The sequence below is a fragment of the Nestor notabilis genome, unplaced genomic scaffold, assembly GCF_000696875.1.
Source record: "Nestor notabilis isolate BGI_N333 unplaced genomic scaffold, ASM69687v1 scaffold8887, whole genome shotgun sequence".
Classification (NCBI taxonomy): domain Eukaryota; kingdom Metazoa; phylum Chordata; class Aves; order Psittaciformes; family Psittacidae; genus Nestor; species Nestor notabilis.
The window spans coordinates 58,846-73,225 of NW_009936877.1; the positions used below are offsets into that span (position 1 = coordinate 58,846).

Here is a 14,380-nt window from a genome sequence, read left to right on the forward strand (position 1 = left end):
TCTGGCTTTAATTGGTGTCTTTATCAGGAGGTTTGACTTTGTTCAAAGGTAAAAATAGGAATTCCTGGGACTATGCTCTTGGTCTTTTAGTTTGTGTTCTAGTACCTGAGGTTTTCCTGACTTGGAAATACTATTAGAAGCAAGAAGAGTTTTATTAGATTTAGTGTTACACATTTCCTGTTTCAGAAACTGTTTTAACTTAGATGGAAAATTGTGAAAGCTAGCTATTTTATCAATGACCCTTGTTTTTCATATGTTGTTTAGATTGTCTAGTGTAACTTCCCAGGACTTCCTCCCTCTGATTCTGAGAGAAGTGAAGTGCGAGCTCACCTCACATGGGTGCACATGCTCACATTTGAAAGCAGTATCTTTGTCTTATACAGGCATCTGATGTCAATATGATGTCTTTGTCCACCTCATGGGCTGATGAACCCTAAAGTGATCTGGACCTGTAGGAGGAATAGGATGTCTGTTTTGCAGTTTGGCTTCCATCCAGTGAAATTGTTTGAGACAGTACTCTGTATTCTCTAGATCATTGGCTGGATCTTCCCCACACTGAACTTTCAGTTTTCCACTGCAGATACCTGTGGGACTGACTTGGGCCACGTATGTCCCTGTTCTCCAGGCCATCAGGAATCTCCTGTGCTTGTGTTTGCATCCTTTCATGGAACACTGGCAGTTTTGAACACTTCTCCATGGGTTTATTGGGCTCACAGACTGCTATGGAGAATACTTTGATTACTGAAAGGAATCCAGAACCCAGCCATGGAAGGCATATAGAGGGGGATGAACTGTCCTTTGTGCCTCACAGTTAAGTGATAATTTTTGCTGAACTTTCTCTTTTTTTCATGGGTAGCATAATAAACCTCCTCATGTCATGGCTTTGTTACAGGCCAATAACTCTAATCCAGCCACCTACAGGTGTCATATTCACCTTTCTGGAGCATGTTATATGAATTTATCTGTATAATACTTTTAAGCAGTCTAAAAAAATTATACCAGATGACCATTGCCATGGGCATTTCCAGGAATTTTCCAAATCATTGTAAGTTCTGTATCTCTAAAGCATTCTTGAAAATATTTGTTTCAGTGACCCATAGAGTCTCTGGCACCAGAAGTCCTGAGCGTTCCCACCCCAGCCAGAGATAAACATCCTGCTTTCTGATATCCCCTGAGGCTAGAATTATTTGTGCCATTTTGTGGTTGCACTATTACAATCATGTGCTGTAGCAGTTCCCACCACTTCTTGGAGGTCAGCACTCCAGATCAGGTTTCCTAACAAACAGTTTTGTTTCTTCACGTGTATGTCCAGTGATTCATTGTCTTGGGACATTTGTAGGTGGTGAGGTCCTGGCATGCTTCTGAGGCAGATGGGAAGAGCCCTTTTTCTACTAGGGAAAACACAACAGCCATGGAGAATTATGTGGGCTTGGGAGTTTCCTTTTAAATGACTCTAAAGAGAAAGCCAAGACAATTTGTGTGTCTGCTTGAAATTGTGGATTTTGTTGAAATTCAAAGAGTAACATACTTTTCCACAGTCATACAATCTTTCTTTATATGAAAAAAGATCAGGAACAGAAGCAGAACTTCTGTTAAGCAGCATTTCCTTGTCCATTTCGCTAGATGCAGAAGACTTTTAGCCTCATGATGGATCAAATTCATGTTCAGGAGCCTCTGCTGAAACCCACAGTCCTAACTAGCAGAGTTACCTAGGTGAGAATGCCTCTGTGTGCACTGGCAACAAAAGCTGCAAGCAGGGGTCGTGGATTTCATGGCAACAGTAGTTGCCATGCAGGATTGGGTACTGCTACTGAGGAAGGTCAGGTGCTATCAATGCATTTCCAAATGTGTGGACTAGTCTACAAGTGCGCATTAGTCAAACAGCATTGTTGTTTGAGCATATTGCCTGTTGCGGTCCCTGCATGCCATCTCTTTTCAGTGCAGATTAAAGGCTGGGGTCTTATTTACTCTCCAGTAGAGTGCATGGCTGAGCTGGTGCACACAACAGCTTCTTAGTTTCTCTTTGAGCTTGAACACAGAAGAATAGAGATCCATTGCTCCCCACCCCCTGCCAGAGTAAATTGACCTCGCAGAGGCATCTCTTCACCTAGTGGTGTGAAGATAATGCAGGGCTGTGTACAGAAAGAAAAGAGCAGGCTTTCTGATGGGACAGGGCCCAGGGTTTTTCTTTTGGGGGGCATTCAAGTGTGTAAGGCTAAAGTAGAAAACAGGTGAAAGAGACCTACTCCCTGTCATGTGACTTTGGGCTAAGTCTCCCTTGCAGCATAGCTGCTTAATCTTAAACCTTGGAGAGTGAATCTTTCTCATGTTTCTTACAGTTGCTTTTGATGATCAGGTCTCTCACTCACCACCAGGCTCTTTCTGTGGCAGTTCCCAGGAAAGAGGCAGAAGTGCTGACTCTAGAGAGGCTCCTGGTGGGGTCCTATATCTCAAACCCTCACCCTTCTTTTTTATATTTTGCACCTAGCTCAAGTTGAGCCTGTAGGTCCTCTGCGCCCTGGACCAGCTCTGTCTCATGAAGCACACATGGTGTACCGTTTGTATAGCAAACACTGACATCTCTTGATCCTTTTACATGCCTAGCCTGAGTGGTTTCTGGTTGATTATGTCTTCTGAACAATCTAGTATTTCATGACTGTTTGTATTTATATGCATCTGTTTCACACTTATCTATTAATCTATTAATCTGGTCTATTCTCTTTTGCGAAGTATTAGCACATCTTTTTTCTTTCCCATGCAGACATAACTCATTGTATTGACAACAGTGAGCAAAAGCTTCCTTTAAAAGCCTGTACACGTGATTGTGATATAAAAGGTATCCTTATCACTCCATCAAATTAAAAAGAAGATTAAGGCCCAGCTTCAGGAAATCACTCAAGCAGGCTGACTGATTGAAACAAGATTCATCCATGTGCTACAGTAATTTCCCACATACCAGTCTAAATCACTGCTCTGAGCAAGCATAACTGAAGATTGACAGGGGGTAGTACGTTTGATGGTGTGATGTGAGCAGCTACTCAGTAGCTCACTCTTGCAATGCGTGAAACTGTAAGCTCTTAAAACTGGCATGAAGAAAATTATTTTACCACTATAGATTGCTTATCTTTGTCTTGTTCCTTTCCTCCTGAAGGTCTTGGATTAGGAAAATATTAGTTCAGAGCCTTGGCTTTTCACTGCTAAGGGTGGGACTCAGCTCATCCAACATTGCCCGTATGAGACGGATACCTAGTCTGAACTTGCTATATACACTGCCCATATCCTCATTAATAGAGATGCACTTTCTAAAAGTCTAAGCTGTCCTACCTCATCCTTGTTTACAAGGGGTGGATCTTTGGAAACCACACCTTTCTTTACTGTCTAGAAGCAGGGGAGGAAGAGTGAATCCCCATTCCCATTGCACATACATTTCTGCTTTGTAAGAGGTGGGAGATAGGTATATAGGGTCTGGCACCTTATAAACTTTCTGTAGGCCTTCCAGTAGCTAATTTTACTCAGTTATAATACTTAATTGCAGTCGTTCCTGTTCCCTGATGCATCTGATCTTTTTGCTGACATGAGGAAATTCTCAGTTAACTGCACCTGGGCCTGAACCACTGGAAAAAACAGATACCAACTGTGTTAAGTTAGGACCACATAATGGCACATTAGCTTTACTCTTTCTGAAAGCAAAAGTTAGGCTGCGGGAAAATCATCTACTTGGTGAGAAAATATGGTACCCCATGAGCATGCATTGCAGTGTTTGGATGAAAAGTTTCATTTGAGCTGGATTGTTTGCATTCTTAGGCTCTCAGGGAACCTTCATCTTGATAAATGTCTATGCTCAAATGATACCATTCAATTTTCGTGCCTTAAGCTCCTTGGTGTTATGGCAAAAGAAACTGGAATTTTGTGCTCCAATTCATTGAATCCATTTTGGGGTGAAAAATCATAAATCTGTTTGGTATTTTGGTATAGTCCCCTGTTAATGTCATCACCATTGGACTTCCCTTTTTATCTCCTTGCTAGTAGGATCATTCTGGTGGTTTTATTGCCATGTACTTATGAAGAATATTAGCAGAAAACAGGTTTTTTTCTGAAGTTATTTATCAGTTTTAGAACTGCTTACATCTAGAGAGGCAAGGGAGCTCTCTAATAAGACTATTTCTCAAAGCCTAATTTTAATTAATGTAGGCTGTTTAATGAACAAACGTTTTTGAGAAAGCTAAACTATGAGGGACTGTACAAGGCCTCTGTTGTCCATCTGCTTCTCAGCAGCCTTATTTAGTAAGGTGTCAGAGTGATGGTGGAAGTCAGTGAGCATGCAGATCAGTGCGCAGAGCATACAGTCGTCCAGGAATAACTCCTGCATCCTTTGAGTAGTCATTTACTCACTATGCTGCTGAATTATGGGCTGATCAGCCACCACATCTTTCTGAAAATGGAGTAGACATAAATCACAGAATTGGGGCAGATGTAAGCCAGGTTAAGTCCACTCAAAAATTTTGTCAATAGAATTGAAGTGGTGTTTCTGTCCCCGATGGCTTATACAAAGGAATGAAAAGGGTTGATCTAAGTCATTGGCTTTCAGAGCTGTTTTTCCATTCTCTGCAGTTGGATGATTCTTAATAATTTTAAAATTGTTAATGATGTTGACTGACACCACAGTGCCTTTATGATGCCAGAGTATGTTAAAATGATGCACGCACTGTGGTCAGCTTCTGACCTGGTTTGCACTGCCATCAGTTGTGTAGACTTGGTGCTGCTTCTGAACAGATGTCTCTCAACTTAATTTCTTATTGCTCCAAGAAATCGAGAGTAGCCAGATAATGCAGCAACCTGTGGGACCAGAGTAATTTTAGTCACATTTGCATTTAGAGAGGCAGAATGTAGTAACTGAAGTGACCTTGGGCAAGTTAAGCAGTCATTTGTTAGAGATCTTGTGTTTCTGGTGCATGTTGGTGGTGAGCAATAAAACACTACCTGCCCTGAGTGTGGCAAGCCTCCTATGATGAGGAAGGACTTTGTTGTTCTTCTCTCTCTTTCCCTGTGCTCATTGAGTTCTGATGTAATTTTTCTCTTAACTGCAGGTCACTTCATGGGCAACAACACAGTGATTGATGTTTTGAGGAGACAAGGGTACGAGGTAGAACACACTCCAGCTGGACAAGCCATCAACAAGTAATGCATGCTTTTATCTAGCGAGCAGCCATTGGGAGAGTGGGTAAACAATCGTGAAGAGGTAGTGGCAGCTGGAACTATCCCTAACAGTGAGCTGGGCTCTGTCTCTCCTCCCCAGAAGTTTACTTTTCTCTTCCACGAGGCAGTTTGGAAATAGGATTTTATTTGTTTTGGGTTTGGTTTTTTGGTGTTTTGTTTGTAAGATTTTTTTTTTGGTTGGTTGGTTGTGTTGGGTTTTTTTTTGTTTGTTTTGTTATGTTGGGGTTTATTTATAAAATAAAAATATTTTTCCCCTGTTAGTTTTTAACTCTTAAAACAACAACTGTAGAGTTAGCATATGTGGATGCTAACTTACACCATATAGGGTTCAAACCTCCTCCTTCATTCTTTTTAACTGTCCGACTGCCCTGCCTTTTAACTCTTTCATTCTTTTACACTGCTATTTTTAATTCTTTCTAATTTCTCTGAGCCTGGAATCTGACTGACTAGAGTCCACCCAGCCTCTTTGCAAGCTGTCCCCATGACTGATTGCTCTCATGTCCCCTGCTCTCTTCTGCATTTTTAAGCCAAGATACTTGCTGCTGTGGTTCATCTTGAAGCTGTCCTTTGGGGATACACCCTTACTTTTTCTCTCTCACTGGGTGCCTTTACTCATCTACATGGTTTCAGTAAGTACAGAATGCCAAATAATCTCCTCCATGCTCTGCTGAGAATTACATGTGCTCTTGATTTACCGCTTCCTGGACTTTTTGCCGCCATCCTAGGGTCTGCAGTCCTTGTCTCCCCCTTCTCCAGACTCTTGGAAACACATGCTCTTGTGTCTCTTGGATATCCCCACTCTTTCTTATATTCACTGCTAAAAGACCACAATGAAAAAAAGGTTTTATCCCAGATATGGTACTTTTTCCCTTTTATCCTCTTTTCCAGGCATCAGGCAGGTCCCTCACTGCTTACATCTCCCTCCCTTCTCCCCCACATTTCTGAGATGGGCCTTTCAGGTAGGATGATCACCCCTTGTGCAGAGTTCTTATTTTGTGGTACAAAGTAATAACAGATGTTTTTCTTATACTCTGATTGAGTCATACTCACCTTTGTCTTTTCAACACGTTTGCTGCTTTTTTCAGGCCATGAGATTCAAACTGTGGCAGCTCATGTTTTCCGAGGATTCTTGACATGGACATGTATCATTAACTTTATGTGCACTGAAACAAACTGAGCCAAGACTCATCCTCAGGAGTACAGGAATGCAGCCCCCAACTCTGTTGCCACCAATGGGCAGATAGTTTGGCATGGAGAAACTCCCTGTGTTTAAGTGCAAGACTTAATGATCCTTAACACTTAAGTCACATTAGACAATCCAGTGTAATAGTGTTTATATGATAATCAAAAAGCTGCCTGCACTAAAATTTTTGTGGTGGTGTTTTTTATGCCCCAGAACATTCCTAAAAACAGCCATAGCAGCTTCTTAAAGCTTAAAGAAAGATAGCTTAAGATGTACTTGAGAATAAAGAAAACCCAACACTGCTCTGTAAAGGTATAACTGTAAGGAAATCGGGGGCAGACAACTGTGGAAAAGAGAGCTAGATCTCACCCATCGGAGAGATAGGTGTCAATGATACTCAGGGTAGTCTAGCACCCAGTTTTCTGACCACATCATGGGTGTTCAGTGTTCAGCCAGTGACTCTTTTGCCTTGAAAACTCTCAGTTTGACACTGGTTACATCTCAAACATTTCATTAGGGCTACTGGACAGAACATCTTTCCTGGAGTCTTTTAAAGCTGAGTGAAAAAGCTATAGAAGGTGGCACTTTAGTGTTTTCTTTGAGAAAAGGTGTTTCCATTTCTGGATGACTTAAAAAGAGATTTAAAAATATGAAACAACTTTCAAGAAAAAATTGAGTTCTAAAGGAGAAGAGCATTCGGAGTGAGGGAAAACCTGTAGAGGAAGAGTATGTTAGAGTCTTGGGGGTTGGATGATGGGTTTCACTTGATTTCTATCCTGGGCTTGTTCTAGGAACAAATACCAGGCCAGTCAGTGTCAATAAAACGATATCCAGCTACTGTCCTAGATAGCAGTGCTGCACTCAGTCCAGTCAGTATCTATCGACTATTTCACAGGACAAAATTCAGAGAGGAAAGTACTGGAAGTGGTTGAACTGAGAGCATTCAAGTGGCTGTTCTACTGTCAGATACAGTAGGGGATCTTAGCTGAGCAGTCCTAAAACAAGAGGATGAGGAATTCTGCAGTTGTTTCCCTTTCCTGAAACATGACACTGTGCAATAGCAGCACAGTCAGCTGCTTCATGTGCTCTGGCTAAACCCAAAGATCCTTGTGAGGTATCTTGCGCATCTGTGAATGCAAAAAGATGAGGGATCATTATGCATATTTTTCTGTAACGGGAAAACTGCTGGGTGCAGTCACACAATTTCACCTGCAGGCTGCCTGAGGTGTCCTGCCCATCTGCAGGGGAAGGGGATGCATGCTAGTAGTGGCGTGTGGAGTTTGTGGGCTTCTTCTTTGTGGTGTCACCAAAGCAAGGAAGGCAAAAGAGGTGCTCCAACCATGCAGTAGTGCAAAGGACAGTTTATAAATAGTGCCACAAGTTCAATCAAGCTCCTACTGTCTTATTTTGGGCTCTAACTGTTGTTCCTGATTTTAGAATGCATATATATATTGTAAAATATTCATCACATAATCACGATTGTAATTAAGGTGCTTCCTGACTCCTCCCTTAGCTGCTGTGCTGGAAGAGGGAATTGGCCTTGGGGACAAAGGACGTGCTTTTACATCTGTGCTTCTTTCCCTGACAGTCCCTGGAAAAATTGCCCGCAGGAAATGTTTCAAAAGAGGTTATTCGTACATGTGTCTGTTACTAATAGTGTTCTGAAGATGTAGGAGTCAGAATAAAGGACTGGCCATGCAGCTTGGAGATAATCTTGGCTGCGCCTTTGGCAGTGTTGAGGTTAGGCATAATATGGCCATGGGTTTGGTAGGGGAGGCTGCAGGCAGCAAGGCAGTCTTATCTACAGAGGGGGGCTGGTGCCCATTCTGTGACTGTCACAATTAAGGAACAGGCACAGTGAAGAGACATTGGGGAAAAGGGAAACATCAGCAGAGGACCTTCAGAAAAAACAGATCAGGTCACTCTGTAAGGCAGTTAAAGAGTGGGTGATGTGAAGATGTTGTGCAGGAGAACCGAAGGGTTCAGAGACAGTAGTGAGAGTGAGAACCACAAAGATTTTGAAAGAGATCAATAGCCCAAGACCCATTCTGTGCCAGTCTCTTTCACATAAAGTGTACCGTATGATCAGCCTGTGATTTTCCTTGCAGGAAATAAGATAAAATTCTCTTCATTTTCCATCTGCTCTCTCCCTCATATTCCAATCTACATTCATTTCTTCTTCTTCAGGACGGACCCTCTTTATTCTCCATCAAAGAGGTATGCCCACAGTGATGGGCTAGCTTGAAAACTGCAGCCTCACTGAACCATGTCTCTTTCTGGACCTCCTTCTTTCCATGCCATTGCAAGGGAGGAAGGAAATACGCTGTGGTTTATGGAAGATTTCACTGATAGAAATGAGGTTTCTGCAGTTTTCTGTGGTCCTGTTACCTTTCTGAATTTCAGTCCAAGCCAGTCTCCAATTTTGTCTTGTTACAGAAGGCTCCTGCATCTCTTCTCTTCAGGAAGTAGACATAAAGATCAGTCAGATATTTGTACTGTGCTCTCTGTATCCACAGAGTGGATTAAATTTGTCCAAGGTGCTCATGAACAAGTAAAGAGGGAGAATCACTTTGTTCCAAGCAATGAGGAGAAGTGTAGGCCAGCAAAGCCATGAGTGGATAGGAGACTGCAGCCTGCCTGCCTGGAATATAGATGAGGAGCTGTTGCTTGCTCCAAGTATAATGGAACAGAGTTTGAGTAATCAGGGTGGAGCAGATTGATTGTTTTTTCAATATATCACCTTTGAACAAAGCTGGGTAAGAATACCCCCTAGAGCTTTTTCTGGGGCTCGACAGTGGTCCTTTGGGCTTTCAAGAATTGCCTTGTGAGAGAGTTTGTGCATGCACATAGGCTTACAACAGTCTTGCTGGAGCTGCTTTGAAATCTGAATAATGCTGCCAGTCTAATACAGGATCTGTGCAGCTAGAAACCCAAAGGCCTGACTTCTACTCCTTATGACTTGCTATGTGTGCAAAGCTCACTTCTGTACTGTGAGCACAGAGAGAGCTGCAATCGCTCAGCCTCCTCCCCTCCATGTGGACCTCCATACTTGTCTGATACACTCCTTTGAAACCACCATTTCATGCTTCTTGATGTGCTTATCTGAGTGGCAGAACAGCGTTATCTCCTTTTGCAGATCAGCATGGAGACAGTAAACACTTAGACTAGAAGTCGATGCCACAATAGTGAGTTGACCTCTGGTCTTTTATGTATCAGACATGTCTCCTCACTCAGTGTTTTATAAAGGCTATGCATTTCCTGCTCTGTACCATCTGGCTTCATAAAAGAAAAGATGAGACAGTGGTGAACTTGGCACTGCCACGGCTAATCTGCTGCAGACTAGGTGGTCCAAAGGGTTGCTTAATGAAGGCATTCCCTTCAAAGACCACAACTAGAAGATGCATTTTTGCAGTCATCAGCTAGTCTGTGGACTAGCTCATTACTTATGTTTTCCACTAGTGAGAGCTGTTGATCTAGGACTGGCTCCTTCAGCGTGTGTGCCTTAGTTGTCCTGTCCCTGAACCTTTTCCCTGCCTCCCAAGTTAGTTGGCTCTGGTCTCTGAAAGGAATAATCTGGTCTGTATTCTGCAGTACATCAGACTAGAGGAGTGTAGTTTGACCTTCTCTGACTTTAAGGGCGACTGCTTTTTTGGCTCTTTCTAGATATGCAAGGTTATTCTCAAGAGTTATTCCAGCCTGGGCCAGATTGCATTCTTTCTTGAGTTCCAAATTACTTCTTTTCCAAAGCTTTTTTCATTAAAGAGAACTATTTTGATTAGAAAATTGACTCAAAGAAGAGTGGGCAGGAATACAAGGCAGAGAAATAAACATCCAGCCAATGTCAGGGAGAAACACTTGCTTTATATGTGCCTTGATGGTATCTGTACCAGGATTCTGCCTCAAAAGCCCTTTCAAATACTGTCTGTGTTCCCTCCTTCTTCCAGCAGAAAACCCACCAAAACCTTGTTAGCCTTTTCATCATCATCGCTGGCACATGGTCCCTACGTTGTGTCCCAGGAGCTCCCACTGCCACTGCATCCCCAGGAGGAGGAGGAGGAAGAAGAGCTTCTGCCTCACCTGCTGCTCCCTGACAATATTGATGTGCTGGAGAAGGTAGACAGAAAGTACAAAAAGAAGAAGAAGAAGCAGCAGAAGAAGCAAAGACTGAGACAGTTTAACGACCTCTGGGTTCGCCTTGAGGAAAGGTAGCTGATGGCTGGGGAGGGAAGAGGGTTTGCCATGCAAACTGGACTTTAACTTAGACTGCTTAATCCACTATGTCAAGCTTATGAAGTGCTAGCTATATGCTGTGGACAGGATCTGACATTCTGCCTCACTGTGGTTCTTGCTGAAATATTTACTCAAGGCTGTTTGTGCTTTTAGTAACAAAATAGTTTCTTCTGCATTAGGTTAGGTTTCTGGAAAATTAAGCATAAGGCAAGTGGAAGCCTTGTCTACACCATTTTGCATTTGGTCTTGAGGGGTTGTGAGCATATGGTGGTCCTCTTTATCACAGAAGACTGTGTTCAGTGGTAGATGGTACATACCAAAGCCTTGGACCTTTATCCAAGAGCTGCTGCTTGTGTAGAAAATGTCGTATCTGGCATATGTGCTCATTGCATTTGACAGTATTTATGCAGTATTTCCAGTCTCTCTGTTCTTCCAGTCTTAAAAATTATGTGAGCCCCATGGCATTTCAAAAGATCTGGAAAGGGGGGTGACAACCTAATGGATGATGGAGTTAGTATAAAAATGGCATGTATTGTGAGGCAAAGGTTCACACAAATCCCCTTGTTATAATCCAGAAGAGTTTACTCACCTGCAAGAACTACAGCAGCCTGCAAAAAAAGCCACCTTGTTCCTTAGTAGCTATAATAGCTATAGGCCTGTGGCCGAAGGTGTACCTTAATGATGACTTCCTGTCAGATAACACACAGGCCTGAGTCTGCTCTCTCCTGTACTGTGTCCCTCTGTTTGTGTCTCTGTCATACTCAGGCTGAAAGCATTTTATTTTTGTGGTACTTTGAACGACCAGACTGGTTGGGATGGTGAAGAAGAGCCTGCAGTTTTTGAAATTAAGCCTCTACATTCTTTTTTTTTTTTTTCCCTCTGAAGAATATTTCTTCCTGCTACCCAAGATACTAAGCATATCTGAGTTCTCCTGTGCCGCTCTTGTGATGTCGCTGGGTCCCAGCTGTACTACTGGTTTGAGTAATACATTGCCCAGGCTGGCTCCAAGCAGGTGCAGCAGCTGTTGTTCTGTTCCACGCATTCAGCCATTGTCAGACTTTTTAGACCAAACTCACCTTCTTCTTTAATAGAGTAGTTTTGTGCCCTGTCTCTGCTCCTCCTTCCAACCTGAGTGTGAGTAGTTTGGAGAGAAAGGGAAAAAAATGCATATGGTGGTTTGCATGCCCACAGGCGGACCTACACGCAGTTCAAGTTTCACCAGTACAACAAATGCAAATATTGATCAGATTTGGTTTTGTCTTTTAGTGTATCATTTACTTTACAGTTCACAAAAGGTGTTTGTGAACCTTTTTTTGGGGTGTCAGTTAACAGTCTGTCAAGTTGAAATGCTAAGGGATGATCTGGAGTCTTTATGATCCCAAGCTCTCATCCTGCCTGCACTCTGGCACATGTAGTTTTTCACACACAGCTGCTCTCATGAAGCTCAGGGAAGTCAGTGAGCATCCTGATGTGAGATATGCATGCACTTGCAGCACCAGTGCCTTCAGAAGAAAAGCTAAGTTGGGAGGATGTGCTACTGTGGCAAAGCAGGAGGTACATTAGGGCTACATACTGGATGGCAGCTACTGCAAGGCAATAGTAAGGTAAAAGCAAAGCTAATGATGACATCTTGGGAAATTACTGCATAAATATGGGAGCACCAAATGCTTCCTTTACTCTTCTTCTTTCGTGAGAAGTGGCTGCCATCCACGCACCCCCCACCCATGTCTGTAAAGGGGGTGGATCACGACCCTCCGCTCCCTGACACGCCGCTGCGGGCTGCCTGCTCAGCCGCGGGCCGAGCTGACAGCCCCACCTCGTGGCAGAGCCGCGACGTGTCCCCACGGAAACACGGCGTAAGCTCACACGTTGTGCAGGGCTCGTCTCACCGGCAGTCTCAGCCCCCGCGCTGCGCATCCCCCCGGCTGCCCAGGCACAGGTAAACCTACCAGGTTTCTTATGCGTGGACCATTCTGTGAGCCCGGCAATGTGAAAAGCACAGCGCAAATGATTTCATACAGTCTTGCAGTGGGCTTGGCAGCATTGCTTTGGTTGCATGCATCCTGTATGTATCAGCTGTCAGCTGTATTTCTTTGATGTGCTGCCAGCTGGCTTCTTTTCAGTTATTGTTCAAACCTTCTGTGGTGCCTTTGGATATGGAAGGGTGTTTTTATAAAAGATACTAATTGCCTTCAATGGCCCAAAGCATTTTTGCTTAACGCAAATAATCAAAATAAAGCAAGCATAGAGAGTGGGTGGAGGAGAAATTATTCTGCTTTTGTATTTGGCAGGTAGATTTGCTTTTAATTTTGGTCAAATTTGTCTTCTGGCTCACACAGCACCATGAATGCTGGAGTATATGTCAGCTTTATAGCTGTGGGGTCAAGCATGGCTTTCAATGCTTTGCCAAAGACAGCAACACCTTTGTGGTATCTGACCTTTTGACTCTTGACCTGAGATGGTGTGGGAGCTTCCCCAGTTCAAGAAAGTTGGTGTTAGCAGCCTGGAGCACACAAATTTCTCTCCTCCATCATGTGTTGCCATAATGGGAGTTCAGCATCATCTAGGGTCTGAGTCAGTTCTTGTTCATCACCACCTCAGAGTTCTCAGCACTGGGAGATACTCGGATGTGATCTTTTTCCAGTGATTCTAGAATGCATTTCTGGAAACAGCTGTTTCTATCCTTAAAGCATGTCACGCAACCCCCTTGTAATTCTTGACCTGTGGAAGGGAACATGCAGTATAGGAACTAGTCAGGTTCATGCTAAGATGCACATACTGAAGCATGGCTGGAGAAGATGCATTGATTCAGCTGAAAGCAGATGCATCACTGCTGCTGTGCTAAGCAAGCATCACTGCAGCAACACTCCTTTTCAACAAAGGTTTTTTTGTTCTTACTTATTTTCTGCTTAGCTGTAAGGCACTAGGAATACAGTCATCTTACCCACCTGACCGCCTATGTGGGAGCAGTGGGGAGGCTGGCTGGGTGAACCTGAGTGCAGCCTCCTAAATCTCTTCCCCTGTTCCCCCTCAAGACTGCTTCACAGTTCAGCTGGGCACCCTAATCCACGTGGGCTGAAGTGGGAGCTGCCCACATGTGTAAGGAAGGGATGAGGCAGCACTCTGCCATTAGGAGGCATAGTCCTAGGATGAGAGACCATTCCTAGGAGCCCAGAAAACTGACAGTGGGGCACAGAGGCTGAGCACCTCCTGCTCTGCTGGCACTGGGCAGTTGTGGGCTGGGTTTGGACTGACATTCTTGTCTTGCCTTGCAGTGCCGCTGACCCTCCTCCCCGGATCCGCATCATTAATGGCTACATCACAGTTGAACCCCAGCCCCGGGGCCATGGTCGGTCCAGTCATGCTCGTGCGGACACTGGCAGCACTCACCAGCTCTCCTGTTCTCTCTTCCTTACGCTACTGACTTTGAGTTTGCAAATGATAAGGCTTCCTTGAAACATAGGGGGAGTCAAGCAGTGAAAAAGAAACTTACGTGAAAAAAAAACCCAAACAAAAATAGAAGACTCTGAGTGGGACACCTGTTCTTTGGGTGTTCTTAAACTGTCTCCTTTTCCTGAGTCTGGATCATTAACACTATTAACTGGTTTGACCTGCCCAATACAGGAGAAGAAATTTTAGTGAAAGTGTTATTTATCCTTCTCTTGCAGAAGAATGATTCCATGTTATCCCATAATGCTTTGGGGAGATTATAATGTTGCTATAACATAGCTGTTGTTTAGCTGTGTGAGC

At 43.6% G+C, this 14,380-nt stretch overlaps 1 protein-coding gene across 1 annotated transcript in view; it reads left to right on the forward strand.

Annotated features, from left to right (window-relative positions):
• Positions 1-14,086, forward strand: part of LOC104408839 (metalloprotease TIKI1-like) — a 69,540-nt gene extending 55,454 nt beyond the window's left edge. Inside the window, exons 6-8 of the mRNA XM_010018561.1 lie at positions 5,088-5,178; positions 10,345-10,605; positions 13,906-14,086. Of these exons, the coding sequence (XP_010016863.1) occupies positions 5,088-5,178; positions 10,345-10,605; positions 13,906-14,086 (533 nt within the window). The remainder of the gene's footprint in view (positions 1-5,087; positions 5,179-10,344; positions 10,606-13,905) is intronic.
• Positions 14,087-14,380: the final 294 nt, after the last annotated feature.